The 17,130-nt window shown below is 36.2% G+C and overlaps 1 protein-coding gene across 3 annotated transcripts in view; it reads right to left on the reverse strand.

Moving 5' to 3' along the window:
- The window catches only part of AP2B1 (adaptor related protein complex 2 subunit beta 1), a 127,293-nt gene that overhangs the window by 60,514 nt on the left and 49,649 nt on the right, over window positions 1-17,130 (reverse strand). For all 3 annotated transcript variants that reach the window (XM_036835847.1, XM_036835846.1, XM_036835845.1), the window contains exons 10-13: window positions 16,215-16,330; window positions 13,844-14,009; window positions 12,199-12,297; window positions 4,481-4,740 (exon numbers count right to left, since the gene is read on the reverse strand). In XM_036835847.1, coding sequence (XP_036691742.1) covers window positions 4,481-4,740; window positions 12,199-12,297; window positions 13,844-14,009; window positions 16,215-16,330 — 641 coding nt within the window. The remainder of the gene's footprint in view (window positions 1-4,480; window positions 4,741-12,198; window positions 12,298-13,843; window positions 14,010-16,214; window positions 16,331-17,130) is intronic.

Below are 17,130 nucleotides of genomic sequence, written 5' to 3' on the forward strand. Positions count from 1 at the left end.
AAATCATTCGATCATTACACATAGAATTCCTACAAAGATGATAACTCATTATAAAATAAGGAAAAGATCAGGCATGACACAAAAAAAGATATACTAGCAGTCTATAAACATGAAAAGGTACTTGCATCTTTACTCATCAGGAAAATGCAAATTAAAACTATGAGACACCACTACAAATCAACCAGAATGGCTAAAATTAAAATGACTGACAATACCAAGTGCTGCTAAGGATGTGGATCACCTAGAACTCTTATATATTTCTGGAAGGAGTGTGCACTGGTACAATCACTTGGGAAAACTGGCAGTATCTCCTATAGCTAAATATTCATCTATTCTATAACCCAGCAATTCCACTAAGTGTACACACAAGAGAAATGAGTATATAGGTCTACCAACAGAAATATATAGGAATATTCATAGCAGCTTTCTCCATAAGAGCCCCAAACTGGAAACAACCCAAAGATACATCAACAGCAGATATAAATAAATTGTGGCATATGCAGGCAATGGGATACTATGCACTAATAAATAGGAACACACAACTGATAACACGGCATTAGAGTAGTCTCAGATATTATACTGTGCAAAAAAGCTAGACACAGAAGAGCAAATGCTGTATGGTTCCATTTACATGATGTTCAAGAAGAGGCAAAACTAATCTACAGTGATAGAAATCAAAACAGTGGTTATCTCTGGAGGGTGGATATAACAGCAAAATGGCATGAGGAGTCTTCTGGGGTGCTGGAAATATCCTGTATCTGATCAGAGTGGCGGTTATATGAGTGTATGCACACATAAAAATCTATTGAGCTATACACTAAAGATTAGTGCACTAATACTAAGATTATTATAAATGACATATTAATTTAAAAAGTGAAAAAAAAAACAAAGAAAATTTCAGGTTCAGATGGCTTCACTGTGAATTATTCCAAACATTTAAGCAAAAAGTAAAACCAATCTTAGATAAACTTTAAAGTAGAATAGAGAATGACAATTGAAAAAATCTGAAGTAGTTCAGTTTTATTGAATGTTAAGGAATTACCCCTAATTTTGGCTTGATAATATATTGTGATTTTTTTTAAAGTCCTTATCTTTGAGAGATACCAAGTAAAGTACTTATTGGTGAAGTGATATGAGGTCTGGAATTTAATTTAAAATACTCCAGCTCCCTCAAAAAAAAAAATTTGTGGGGGTGATAAATGAAACAAGATTGGCAAAATACTGATGACTGTTGAAGCTGAGTGATGAGTACACGTGTTTGTTATACCATTCTATCTTCTATGTTTCCTAAGATTTATATAATTTTTTAAAAACTAAAAAACCCCTATAAAAATTCCATTAATAAACAAATGCTTTCTTAAAAAATGAAAACCCTAGGTAGGTTCTGACAACGCTTGAACAAAGAAGAATGAAGAATCAAACTCAGAAAAAACAAAAACGAAGAAGCGAAAGACTAGTGATGCTCCTTATAAGAGGAACCTGGAGGGATGATGGGGAAAATAATATGCTGCTTTCAATTCTGTTAAGTTTCAAGTGAGAAAAACAAGTAGGGAAGTCCAACAGACAGCTAAGGAAAAGGGACTGGCAGTCAGAGTTACAGAAGTAAACTTGGGAAGAAATTCACACACACACCTCAGGTGAAATGAGCAGAGTAACACCAGGGTGCTGTGGTAAGAGCAGGGCGTCTAGAATAAGACGACTAGGACCAAGCGCTGGCTCCACTAATTACCACTTGCATGCATCACCTTGGGCAAGTGACAACCTCTCTGAGACAAAGCTTCCTCACCAATAAAATTAACAAAACAAAATTAACAGAATATATCAGTGGTAACTGTGCTTAGAAGATAAACCGCCTAAGGGAATACACAGAGAAGGTTCAGAAGGAGCCTTGTGATACAACCAGAGAAGAGAAGGAACACAAAACTGCAAAGATTAAAGAGAGAAAAACAATCTAAAAAAAAGAGGACTTAGGAGGAAAAAGTGTCAAGGAAGCCAAAAGGAGACGTATCTAGATTGGGGAGAGGGTGGGTACAAATAAAGCCAAAAATTAATAAGGAAGTCAAAAGGGGAAACAATTTCATATACACCTAGCAAGAAATATATGAAATCTCCATAAAGGGTATCCTCTGCCCATGAAATTCTATCATCTCTCAACATGTACCGTTTGGGAAATGTGACAAAACACATGGATTTATCAGCACCTTTAAATAGAAGGCAGAATAGGCACATATTTTCCTCCACTCTAATAGACAGGTAAGAGTATTATGAGAAGACAAAAGTGAGTTAGATGAAAAGAAGTAAATGATCTTACAGCTTCTACAAATTAAGAACATGATAAATCATTATTATGTATTTTTTCTAAACGGAAGACACAAGAAAACTAACATGAAAATCTTTCCCCATTGTGAAGGCATGGGAAATAACTGCATAAAACTGTCATCAAAGCAGTATTTTTAAAAGGTGAGATATTTCCAAGTTAGACAACTATTTACCATCTCACGCCCACAGAGCAGCTGACAAGTATAGTAAGCAATACTCAACTAAAAAGCACTTTTCCCTTTCCCAAGTGATTTTAAAAGACCTCATGAAGTAAGCATTTTTAAGCCTCTAAGGTTTTATGGTGCAAATGTATTTCATGTCAGAGGCATATCACTTATTGCCTTTAGGACGCAGAAGAAAGCTAGGTGATGTCAGTACTCTTACAGACATGCCATTGCGGCAACATACCCATATTTATTTCAAAGGGGATTTTTCTGCACTTGTGTTTCTTTTTTAAAAACAAAAAACAAGCACAAATGGACAAAAAGGTCATCCAAAAAGGAACCACATAAGGAATTGTGAAGGTAACAAATTGAAGGCTATTAATCTGATAAAGACTTTAGGTAAGAGACTGTGCTTCTTTTTACATAGTTCAAATATTGGTTCTCTCTTTGTGTTCTAGGAAGAGTTGTTTTTGTTTGTTGATTTGTTTCACTTTCCCCATCCCATTTGAGGGTCAAAGTTATCAGGAGAAAGGTAATTTAAATGGCAAACAACAGAAAGTCCGTATCTATTTATCAAAACTTGAAGCACAGACTGGGAGATGTACTTAGAAGTTAAATGGTCATATCTAGCAAATGTTAAATATGCTTGCCTATGAGGTCAAACACGCTGTAACGAGGCCTGATTCTCATGAAACCACAAGTTTCCTTTGGGTGAAAATCACAGCACTGCCCTAAAACCAAAGATTCAACTCAAGGGCTAATGAAAGATTAATAATCATTTTCTTGGGTACTGCCCTTTTCTTTTTGTTTATCTGTGTCCATAGTCTGTTAAAACAGAGCTACAGTATTATAAACGTTGACTACACTAATTTGTAAAGCAATAAATCCTACACTCTGGCTATTCATGAACCACTTAAACAGCAATATATATTAGACAATATGAGACACTCATAAACGGTGGAAGTGCAGATACTCTGAACACTCAGAGATAAATTCTACTTAGATTTGAGGTTTATTATAATTAATGAAGGAAGGAGATTCTGAAAAGATTCCAAGATACCCATTATAAGAGTTTATTAGAGTACTGCTCCTCCCAAATTAAAATTTTAAGGTTATCTATAAAGCAAGAGTTCCATGTTACCTGACAGTCTGTTCATAATAGCATTTCCTTACTGATATGGAGCAATTTATTCTGGTAAAAAAGGTACAGGCAACTGAACAACTATGTCTACACAGAATCTAGGCTGCTCTTATAAAACAATCCTGCAAACATTATTTCATTAACAGCTAGCTTTACAGCATAAGAGAAGCAGTATCTGCTAACTTCATCCATAAGCTTGAACCAAAGTTACAGTAAAGGATAAAAATAGCTAAATGTATACATGGGCGGACCTCATTTTATTGCACTTTGCAGATATTGCAGTCTTTACAAATTCAAAGTTTGTGGCAACCCTGCATTGTCAGATGATGATAAGTATTTTTTAGCAATACAGTATTTTTAAATTAAGGTATGTAGACTTTTTTTTAAGACATAATACTATTGCACATTTAATAGACTACAGTATAGTATAGACATAACTTTTATATGCACTGAAAAAATAACAACAAAAAAATTCATGACACTTCATCGCAGTGGTCTGGAACTGAAGTGCACTATCTTGTGGTATGCCTGTACAGGCTTTTTACCAAGTTTTCAACTCTGGGAAATTTTCTAGCCTCATCTTTCTGGAGACTTAAGCAACTTTCAAACTTTATCCATTTAGAAAATCTTCACCACAATTTTCTAAAGGCATAACCTTACCTACCCTGAGATTAGAACACAGAGGGGCCTTTTAACCCATTGTGTGTGGTCACTAGTATTCAGATGAAGCCTCCAGGGCAGTAGAGTAGGTTTGCCAAATGCATAGCAAATTTTTCTAGGCTATAAAAGCTTGAGGAAGACCAACTTCGTCTAAACAGAGAATCACTTCTCACTCAAACCTAGTTTACCTGCTTACCTCCCATGATGTATTGGCAAGTGTTTGCGATGGATTCCATGACTTCCTTCCACAAAAGCATTGGGCGGCTTATGGTATACTGAGGCCAAAGAACCAATGTGGCAGATGAGCTCATCCAACAGAGTTGGCTCAATAAGATCTGTCTCCTCAGAGATCAGTGGCTTCTCAGACAAGACTACTTCTTTGGCTGTGACAGGATCAGTTGAGAGAAGGCGCCAATAAATATAGCCTCGGTCTCGAAGGTCAGGATTATCAGAATCCTAATGAAAAGGCAATGGCAAGAAGGTTTAAATGTAACCTTTCTCCATACAGAAAGCCAAACTGCTGGATTTATTATCAAGGCAATGCTGAAGTGATTTACGTAGAGTTGGCCGTTAAGAAGATATTTAGACTCCATATATTGTTAATATAGTCATAATTCTGTAATCTCTAATGTTTCAAAGAATTTAAATATAAATTGAAGTGGGTTAGTTCTAAGACTCAAATTCAAAATGAAGTTGGGAAAAGGAAAATAAAGTTTAAGCCAGTAAAAATCAACTGCTTATGATGGCCTCAGGACATAAAAATAATGTTTTTAACTGCTTTAATATTAGCAGGATTATTCATGAAACACATCTTACATATATTTCACCCATACCTTCTTTCTTCATTCAAATATTTATTAAGTATCTCCTATGGAGACACTGGCTAGGCCCTGGAAATAAAGAGACAACAACACAGTGTCTGACTTCAATGAGCTCAGCTCAGTGCCTGACTTCAATAAGCTAATTATTACAATATAGTATGAGAGGTACTATTACCTAAATAATAAAAAAAACTGTTAAAGAGAGCACATAACTAAGTGCTTCTAAAACGGGTGACACTTGAATTTAGTGGTCTCGTTTTTTTTTGTGGCTGTTTAAAAATAATTTTATACATGGTCATGGCTAAGAAAAATTTATTATCAATGACACATCACAATTCAGAAATGTATAATATAACAATAAGTCTCCCCCTATCATCCAACCCTACCCCACCTTAACTCCCCATCCCCAAAATAGCCATATTAACAGTGCACTATATATCTTACCAGAGAGCTCCCACACATACATATATTTATTTTATACAAAACCAGTTTCATAGTATATATACTGCTCCTCAAGCTGCTTTCCATATTGGCACATACAGCTGGCATTTTCCACTGTATATGCAGCACTGCATCATTATTTACTAGTGTCCTACTGATGAACATTTAGACTGCTGCCTCTTTCTCCCTCCTTCCTACCATTTATTTTTGCAATCATTACAAAGTGGCAATAAATATCCTGGTATCCACCTCTCAGAATGTCTATATAGTGGCATTCATTCATGCATGAATTGTTCCAGTGGTATCATGTTATTAAAGGCAACAATCAGTCCCATTTCAATTTCTGTATTTAAAACACATACAAAAATATTTTCTTTAAACTAGGCCAGGGTTTTTCCCATGAGTTTCTACATAAGCAGATGAACTGGTTTATAATTTAGCCATTTAAGGCATGTATCATTCAGCTCAATACCGGAAGTGACCCTGATGGTTTTACATAGATTTTCTTAATCATGTATTATTTAATTTGCACTCAAAATGGAGTGCTGGTTAAAAACAAAAAAGCATAAAGAACACTGAGATACAAGCTAATACAGTATAAAAATGGTAAATTTTACCTCAAGATAATCTTTATCACATTCATAGGTTACATTATTCTAATAGAAATGCACATATACATGTATTATTTATATCAAAATGTTTGTAGTATTTGAAATGCCAGGGTTAAAAAAAGGAAACAGTGATACTATCCAATTTAAATGAGTTTGTTTTGTTGCTTCTTGGGAGGGGGGCTAATTTGCTCCTGAGGAAGTGTTTATAAATAGCAGCCTGAAACCTCCTCACTTAGATTTTCATTCGGAAACAAAGCTTGAATATTATGAAACATAAACAAGTTGATTTTTTAAAAGAGCAGAATATAAGTTTCTCCAAGTATCATATCAGGAAAGCAATCCTCTGCCCAGCTTTTATTGATATTTAAATTAAAGTTAAATTTTAATCTGTATATTCAGTCCCCAAAGCATGTCATTTAAAATTTGTAGACTATGCTTTTTATTACACAATGAAAATGAACACTACACATCACTTAACTGGGAAAACTTAATTTGCCTTTATATAGTAGTAAAGTTGTTAAACATATTAAAATAAACTATATAATACAGCTTAGTAATATACTTATCAAAATTATTTTTTTTTTACTTCAAATTATTTCTCTCATATAGCCGGTACATATTTAACCAAATCGCCAAAAAAAAAATTCCTGTGGGGATTCACAAAATATATACTTCTGTGAAAAAAGCTTGAGTCCCCCCACAAATTCAAAACACTGCAACAGGACAAACTTCTGGAGATAGAATCACTGGATCAAAGGGTATATGTACTGTAAATCTTAACAGACACTGACTTAAAAATTTAGTCCTATGAGAAATGAGAAAATGCAAATTTTCCAGGACTGGAAGTGAAGAGTGGGCAAGGATCTCCACTGTCCAAACTCAGTTATCCTGAGGGGTGACCTGTTAGGACTACTATCAGCTGGCTTTCACTGCCTCACTATTCACATGGAGACCACGATAAATCAGGCCCAGACAAGGCTAATGACAAGAAAATAGAAACTTTTTATGACTTTAAGGTGCCATTATGTGTTTGGTGACTCAGAAAATTTGGTTTCGGATCTATTGTACTGCTAGTCTGATAGGCCCCCGTAAGGATCTCAAGAAAATAGTGTATTTCCAAAAATTTGAGAGCTTCCAAAACAATTCTTACCAGGCAAGCTCTGAAACAGTAATTCTCAAACTATAATGTGCATCAACATTTTAACACACCAGGAAAGCCACTGAAAGTGAAGATTCCAGAGTTTCTGATTCATTATGTCAGAAGTGGGGCCCAGGAACTTTTATTTTTAACAAGCAGCACAGGTGATTTTGATGATGACGGTCTCTAGTTCACAGATGGAAAAACTAAGGTGAAGACTTCTTTTCCATGTACTAAAAAGAGTAATTACTAAAGTTTGGACACTTTTATGTGTATTCTTTACTAATTCCTCTAAAACTATCAAAGCGAAAAAGACAAATCTTTGAAATAAAGCCATGGATTCAAGGGTTGGTTTTCTTTTCCCCTAATAATATTTCTAATTATACCACCATTTTATTTAAAATTAGAAGCACAAAGATTTCACATATCCTTCACTGAATTCTCAGAATAAATAAACAATAGGATTAAGTCTACTATAAAGACAGAACAGTAGTATGACAGAGAAATTTGCCCAGTCACGTCCTGAACCAGTGGATGTAGCAGAAACAGAACCCCACCACCCAATTCAAATTAACATAACTCAGCAGATCATGCTGCCCTCAACTTAAATATTTATGGCTGGTAACATAAATATTAAATTAGGTTCTTATTTCACGAACTTCAGAAAGAAATTCCAGAGGAAAATTCCAGTGGAAAAGACTTATATAAATGTGCTTATTCTATTATGCTAATGCCTCAGATTTCATTAACTGGACAGAAAAGGCCAGTCTAGAGAAACTGTTTATTAATTATTTATAGCCAAATATGAAATAATCATCCACAATAATCTTAAAACCTCTAAGTTCACTTATTTATACTGGCTTATGCACAACAATGCTTCAGGCAGGGAAGACAGGGAATGCATATTCTCAAAAGTCATTCTTAACTTTCAGACTTGAGAAGCAGCATTAACAGAGTAGAAAAGGGCAAAGACTCTGGAGCCAGGCTACTTGGGTTTGAGTCCTAGTTCCACCCGATACTAACTGGGCCGGCCTCTCTATGTCTCAGTTTCCTCACCTATAAAATGGGAAGAGTAACAGTATTAACCCTTACTGAAAGCCTGGCACATAGTAAGCACTATACAGATGATTGTTGTTACTAAGATTCTCTATTAGTCCTTATACAGAAAATCTAGAATTAGGAACGTCTGATGGTTTATTTATACCCTGCCCTGTTCTAGAAAAGGATTTAGCAAAGCCTATAAAAATACATCTAAGGCTAGAGAACATAAATTAGAAGCAAAGGCAGAAAAATGCAAGCCACAATGACCCACACATTTTCTACAGGAGATCCTTAAATTTGATTCTAAGGTTTCAAACATCTGATATGAAAAACAAGTCTAGTCAGATAAGCCATTCAGAGGGGCAGTTAATTACACACTAATGCACAAGAGAATCCAAAACTGGTTAGGAATTTGTTTATGGGGTTTCATAAAGAAAAAAATATATAATGGAATAAATACTTTCATAACAGATCTAAAGAGGATAGTATCTCATGACAACCCTTACTACAGGACGATATTAGTGTAATTCAGTAAAAACAATTCTAATAAGGGTCAAATACAATGCAGTCTAGATCCCCAGCTCTCTACTCATCTGGCTTGATTCAGTGGTAAATTTCAACATCTATAAGAACATAGGGAATCCTCCCTAAACACTTTATCTCAGGCAAATACTGTAATAAGAGTGAGTTTGAACTCTGACAAGAACCTAAAACACAGCTCTCCTATGCTGCCTGTTAAATACAGATACAGAGGCCTTAAGAGACAATGGAGATGAAGGCAGGGTTCAGAACCTGTGAATACAATGGAATCTACCAAAGACACTCACTTGATTATGAGGCTAGCCTCATCTATTCAGAAGTGAGTAGACAGGACTTCCCTGGTGGCACGGTGGTTAAGAATCTGCCTGCCAATGCAGGGGACACGGGTTTGAGCCCTGGTCTGGGAAGATCCCACATGTCGCAGAGCAACTAAGCCCATGTGCCACAACTACTGAAGCCCACGTGCCACAACTACTGAAGCCCGTGCGCCTAGAGCCCGTGCTCCGCAACAAGAGAAGCCACCGCAATGAGAAGCCTGTGCACCGCAACGAAGAGTAGCCCCAGCTCGCCGCAACTAGACAAAGCCCGCGTGCAGCAACTAAGACCCGATGCAGCCAAAAGTAAATAAATAAATAATTAAATTTAAAAAGTGAGTAGAGAAGGAGCAAAGCCAAGATTCTTTTTAGAAAACTGTTCTGACTCCATCTTAACAGAGATACAAATGGGTAATCAAGGGTCTAGACTAGGAAATCTAGAATGCTCAATATAGATAATATTAAATAACCATTGCCTTGATGGTTATGGAAATTGCTTTGCTTCAGGCAAAGGGAAGTTTTACAAAAAACACTTCAAAGAGCTCTAAAAAATAAATTTTAAAAGATGTAAAATTAATAATAGGAAAGGTGTATCTATTTTCCAATGTGGATGAATGTCAAGTGGCCTCTCAGCAGTTAAGATGATTTTGACTATTCCACACATACATAAACACAGAATCTTCAGTTTGGCTGAGGCATGAATCTGTCACACAATGTAAGCCGAGACAGTCTCTTACCTGCTGAGTGATTCTAGGTCACCACCCAGCACTCCCATCTCTACTTTTTCTCTTTCCTTCTTATTTTCTACTTCTTGTGGTAACTTTCACGGAGGGCCAAATATTGCTGACGCTTTGAAACGTGGCCGTCAGGGGAGAGTAAAAAATTTGGGATACTTTAATAAACAGAAATCCCATGATTCTTGAAGAAAATGAGATTTCTGAGAAAGCTAAGAGACTATAAATATGTATTTATCTGTGTTTAGGGAGTTTTCTGAAGTGTTAGTACATAGGCCTCGTTAAAATCAAGTTTACTATATTACCATCTAGAATAAACACAAGACTTCTTTGAATCTGGTTAATTTATACAGAGCTCTTTCTTTCATACAAAGCAGAGAGGCTCCAGGGCCTGTAGCAAAAGACAGAAATGAACTTCAAGGCCCTAAGATGAAGTCAAATACATGGCTAATTTAATGGCAATCACCCTACAGAGTCTGTAATAAGCACTACATAATTAAGAAGGGGCAATTTCTATTCAAAATGGCCCCCTGTAGATGACCTATTAAACATTAACGTGAAAATTAACATCTAACCTAAACTACTTTGATTCAGAAGATGACCAATTTCTGCTCTTAGTGCCAAGACACGCCTCATCAGTGATGACAACCTCCCAGTCCACTTTTCATGGACAGATGGTGAGCCATGGCCTGCCCTTGACTCCACATACTCATATGGATGCTTCTTCACACTAACCATAATGGGGTCAAGTGAAGGTTTAGAGACTTGGGGAAATAGCACATTAAAAAAGTTCATTCATTATTTGTTGGAGAAATGGAGAAAACTGAGGTACAAGGGGTGGAGTGGGACACCTCAATTTTCTGTGAAGTGAATTTTCTGACATCCTTTAACTCAACTACTGTTGGTCAACTGCTTCTTAAAAGATAATCAAGCGATAATTCTCAGTAATGTTTACGTGTATCAGTAATCAGACAAGACAATTACCTTAATTTTTAGTTTCCGGTCTTCTTCACATTTGAGTTCATTGATTGTAAAACATCTGTACTTGAATCAAGTGTCAGAAAATAGCCTTTGACTCTAGCAGTTTTCTTGGCTGTATTTTTTTTCAGAGTTGTATAGCATATTCTATAAACAATTTAATTATGTTGTCTGCTTTATAGTATTCCATTAAGTATTCAAATGCCTTATCTGCCTGTCAAACTTCTTTTCCTTAAAATGGATTCCTGGCATTTCTAAAATTAAATACTGTCAGAGGAAAGAAGAACTTTGCATTTATCATGTACCAAATGATGCGCTTTGACCACTTAACAGATGATGTATTGCCAACTATTCAAGGTTCACATTTGTGGTCTCAGTTTGGAACTGGGTTTCAAGAAGTGTACTAAGTGCACACCCCAACTGTACTAATTAATTACAGGATTTACCATATTTAGTCCTCCAATTGTGCTCATTATTGATATGAAATAAAGCTCTCCAGAGCAAAAAAAAAAAAAGGAAAGATGACAGCTCAGAACTAGGTTAAAGAACTATAAAAGAGTTCAAATTTTGTTAATATACAACTATAAAGAGATGAAAGAGGAAAATGGTAAATTGAATATCTGAATCACATTCCATGTGTAAACACACATCGTAACTCTTGACAGCCTGCTAAAGCCAGCCTGTTCTCAAATTCAATTAAGAACATTACTGGATCATGATGGACTGATCATTATACTAGTTACATCAGAAAAAGCAATTACTTTGATTTCTGTGTATCCAGCTGGTTGCCACATTCCTGAAATCAGAACCCTCCCTAAAAGGACCAAAAATACTAAATAATTAAGGAAGCAGCATTAGCACTTTAAAATTACTTAAAGAGAAAGGCAACTTGTCTAGAAGGTAGAACAGCACACGAGATATTTATCAAAGCATTTACCATCTCTACAGGGTACTTTCATTTGAAAGCTGAAATTAAGTCCCCAGAAGGAGATACTGTGAGACTCAATGTCATTTTCACAAAGTCATGTCCTTCATTAACACTAAAGAGTCTAAGTTCAATTTTCATGAATTATCATTAAAACTGGAGTCAGTCAATTCATTTACAAGCCATACAACCAGTTCTAATTCAGTAGAATATGTAAAAGAGGCACTGTTTTTATTTTTTTTAACAGAATCTAAAGACTGCAGTCCTTCCGTTTAAAATCTCTGCAAATGAACCTTCTTGGGAGAAGTTACACAATTTCCTAGAATTTAAAGCAAGACAAATCAACTCCATGCTTTTTTCAGATTTCTTACCTGTGTTGCCAAACTCAAGACCTGCTGTACCAGCTCCTGCGTTTCTGATGGTTTCTTGAGAAACAGCTTCACTATGGCAGTAAGCAGAGTGAGCTGTACCTAAGCAAATGTAATGTAATAGGTAGTGAAAGGCATTTGCATTATTCCACACCATGAATTCCAAAGTGGTATTTTCCCAAATATGACTTACTATGAGGTCTTTCTGATTTTGATTAAGAAACAAAGGTTAAAACTCAGCCAATATCAACAATAGCAGTAAAAGGTTTTCATCAACTGAAAACTCACTAGCCTCCTATCTCCAAATTGAACTTTTTGGCATCAAAAACTGCTGGTTTGTTTCTGGCCCAGATAATCACCTGTATTTCTTAAAGTACATGCTAACATACTGATGGCAATAAAACTGGTTCCTGACCAAATTCTTTATTATTTACTTCCACCAAAAGCTACAACTTCTAGGGAATTAGGGAATCATTTATCATACTGAGGCAAGAGCCAAGACAGTAGAATTATGCCAGATCACAACCAATTAAGAGTGGCATGCTAGGGCTTCCCTGGTGGCGCAGTGGTTAAGAATCCGCCTGCCAATGCAGGGGACACGGGTTTGAGCCCTGGTCCAGGAAGATCCCACATGCCGTGGAGCAACTAAGCCCATGTGCCACAACTACTGAAGCCTGCACGCCTAGAGCCTGTGCTCCACAACAAGAGAAGCCACCACAATGAGAAGCCCTCGCACCGCAACGAAGAGTGGCCCCTGCTCGCGGTAACTAGAGAAAGCCCGCGCACAGCAACGGAAGACCCAATACAGCCAAAAATAGATAAATAAATAAATAAAACAAATCTATTAAAAAAAAAAAGAATAAAATTTTAAAAATAATAATTAAAAAAAAAAAAAAAAAAGAGTCGCCTGCCGAACCATGAAACTACTGGCTGGTATATGTTCCTTGTAGGGCCTATTAAAATTACTATGATAGATTACACACATGAACAATTTGCAGTGAGTACAAATGCCGGGGAAAAAGGTTTAATAATTTATCTGCTTCTCTGGGCCTTTGACTCGAAGGTCTCTCAGTTTTGGTAGAAGACAGACAGAAGATGGGAAGGAGTCTAACCACCCACAAAGAATCTTTTCAAACTGCACATGCCAGCCTTCACCCCAGACAAAAACCCCAGCTGCAACTGAGCCACAACCATTACTAACAGTAATGGGTAATCATCTTTAGGTGACAGAAAATGAAAAAGTAATAACTACTGCTCTAAGTCAGTAGTTGTCAAAGTGCGGTTCTGGACCAGCAGCAGCAATAGCAACACCACCCTCAACCTTGTAAGAAATGAACATGCTTAGGCCCATCTCAGACCTACTGACTCAGAAACTCTAGGGGTGGGGCCCAGCAACCTGTCCTTTAACACAGGTTAAACACCAGTGCTTAGGTGCTTCTAAGGCTCATTAAAGTTTGAGAACCATTGTCTAAATTAGGCAGGCTTGTTCCAACAGAAGTTAGCACAACTGAAAAAGGTCACCCCTTTTGGGAGAAAAATGAACATACTATATGTGTATATAAATTCGCACCCACGAAACTGCCTAACCTTTACCTTTCCTGAAATCGTCCCCAAAACATCCAATACATAGATATAGATGGGAACTTACCTGGGTGCTTTCATCATGAAAACCTTCCAGGAAGCTCTCTAGTAACTCATCTGCATTGTCAATTCTTTCAGCATATTCTCCCACAATCCAAATCATAGCTGCTCGAGCATCTGGCTCATCCAGTGAGTCTAAGTTCTCACACAAAGTGGCAATGATACTTTCATATCTGATAAAACAAAATGGACTACGGTTACTGAAGGCAAAACTGAGAAGTGTATTTAACAATGAAGCCTAAAAGCAAAAAACCATGGACAAGGTACCCTAAACCACCACCAAACTACAAAGACTTTTAGTCAAGAGAATGTACAGGCTTTAAAGCCAGAAAATTATAAATGCCTTCAATTTTCCTTCAATTATGTTTTAATAACTAGACCATAAATCTTTATAAAAGCTTATCAGATATTCTTTTCACAAGGAAAAACTAACCTATGGTGTAAGATAATACCACTACCTTACATTTCTCACAGTCTTTCTCATAACTAGATCAGAGAATTTTCCTATTACTTCATTTTACCTTCATCGTAGAGGAACAGAAATTCCACTTTACTATTAGGAAAATGGAGTCAGACAACAATAGCATCCAGAAACAGTAATTCTGTCTCTTATCCACCTATCTCTGCTTTCTGTAGAGATCTTTATGTTCCTTCCTCCCAAGGCACCCACACTAATGACGTGTTTCTCTAAAGAAATAAGCAATTCAAGTATTTATTTTTACAGGTCTATAGCTCTCATTCTTTACCATGTTAAATCCATCTCCTTGGCTAATGTAGTTTTAAACATCAGAATGAAATTGGATAATAAATGAGATATGGACAACTGAATAATACACTTAATTGTTTGCCCTATTTCCACTGATTAAACCAGGTTCTCGATAATGTTTTCTGAAAATTAAACTATCATAATCCCTCAGTAATACAAACCAGAAATGGACACATTTCTTTACCAAGCATATTAAGATATACACCTCCACACTTAATCAAGAAGTTTAGAAACCCAACCCTCCTCTTTCCTGGGAGAGTGGTAAAATTATATGATTCTTTTTCCAAAAATACCATTTCTAGAATTAAAAATAAATAAATAAATAAACAAATAAATATATATAGTATATATAATGCTTAATAAACCACTACCTTATTAAAATATTTCTTCTAATTCTGAGTCCACCACTAAGCTAACTAACTGCAAGTCACTTCATTTCACATTATCTTTTTTTTTTTTTTATAGCAATCTTTTGTTCCAGCTACTTGGTTTTATTAATTAATTAATTTATTTATTTTTGGCTGTGTTGGGTCGTCGTTTCTGTGCGAGGGCTTTCTCTAATTGTGGCAAGCGGGGCCCACTCTTCATCGCGATGCGCGGGCCTCTCACTATCGCGGCCTCTCTCGTTGCGGAGCACAGGCTCCAGACGCGCAGGCTCAGCAGTTGTGGCTCACGGGCCTAGTTGCTCCGTGGCATGTGGGATCTTCCCAGACCAGGGCTCGAACCCATGTCCGCTGCATTAGCAGGCAGACTCTCAACCACTGCGCCACCAGGGAAGCCCCTCACATTATCTTTAACGATAATCAGAAGCCTTAGTACAGTTCATCTCTATGATTATAAGGTAAAATGAGATTTAGGATGCTTATAAGATCTGCTCTTATTTCACTCTTTCAGATTCCTTAATTGTTTGCCTTCAAAAGCAAATCTGAAAAAGTATTTTTGTTTCATAACTAAGAGGCTTCAATGTGAAAATTTTTGTGGAGTGAAAATGTAGATTTTGTATATCTTAATGGAAGCAGCTACAATACTTCAGAAAAAGCCTGAAACTCTGACAATTTATTGTTGCTATATAGTAACATATAGTAATTATGTTCTATAAAAACATATAGTAATTATGTTCTATAATTTTCTACAAGTACTAGGTAACATACTAAGTGAATAGTGAAGCTGTCACCTCCCTGGCTTTTACAATAAGGTGACCATATAATTTATTGTTCAAACTGAGACGTTTCTGAGAGTGAAAAGGGACACAATTATTAATTATGCCTGGTAAGAGGTGTAAAATGGATTATGCCCAGACAACCTGGAATATACGGGTATCCTTATTTAATAGTAACTTCGTCACCAAAGAATCTGGCTAACTTTAATATATGCCAATTGACAATGCATATTCAGACAGAGCTTCAATTCTTCTAAAAGTGATAAAGCAGGGTGAAAAATCAGATTTTAATCCTTGTGCTAACCAACTTATATGCTTCTGATTTTTAATAAAGTATTCAATTATGACCAGTTACTTTACAAAGACTAATTCTTACCTAGCCAACCTCAAAGTGCCTTACTTAAACATTTCCTAAATGATCTGAGGAAGAAGGGCAGAAGTATTTGGACATACTTGTTGGGGTATTTGCGGAAGATATCCCTGATGACCACAATCGCCTCTTGGACCACATAATTTACTTTGGTTTGGATGAGATCAAGCAATGTGCTTACACAGCGCTCTGCAGACTGCTGCAAAGAGGAACATAATGAGAAGTCAGATGATCTATCCAATAACACAACCTCAACATAAAAAATATTTTTTTGGAACATTCAGGTGTATCAACTGAACTAGACTAAAAGATGAGGCACTTAATTTGACCACCCTATACTAGAGGCTGGGTTATCTGATGGAGATATACAGAAGTTCTAGATATACTCCAAATTTTACTCATTACAAGAAACAGTTCAAGTGAAAAAAATCATCTTGGATAGCCAGGATGACAGAAATGAGAAGAAAGCATAAGTCAAGGTAGGAGGAAAGAATAAGAATGAAAGAATAAGCCAAGGTAGGAGGTCTTTATCTGCAGTTCATGAATGAGCACAGACAGAAGGCATCTTTAAACCTCTTGAAATGAAACTGCCAAATTTCATTTGTGCACACAAGCATATGTTCCTGGGAGAAGGTTTACAGTTTTCATTATATTTTCAAAGTTATCTGTGACTCACAAAACTCTAAGAAAAATCTGCCATCTTCTGGGCTATATAACTGAAAGTCTATGGCCTTAGATAAACTGCAATTTTCCACAGCCTATGGTTCATCTATAAAATAGAATTTAATCTATTAGTCTTTTATTAATGAAGGGAATACGGAAGAATACAAGTGACAAAACTAATGTATTGAAACAGTAAGTCATAGTTTTTAAAAGAAGGGTTCCAGAAGAGAGATCCTAAAAACCAAGGACTGATTTATCATATATTACAATGTATTATGATGGGTCATTCCATTATATGCCTCCTGATAAGATGCAATAGGAAATACACAGCAGCAT

Source organism: Balaenoptera musculus, chromosome 20, assembly GCF_009873245.2.
Source record: "Balaenoptera musculus isolate JJ_BM4_2016_0621 chromosome 20, mBalMus1.pri.v3, whole genome shotgun sequence".
NCBI lineage: Eukaryota > Metazoa > Chordata > Mammalia > Artiodactyla > Balaenopteridae > Balaenoptera > Balaenoptera musculus.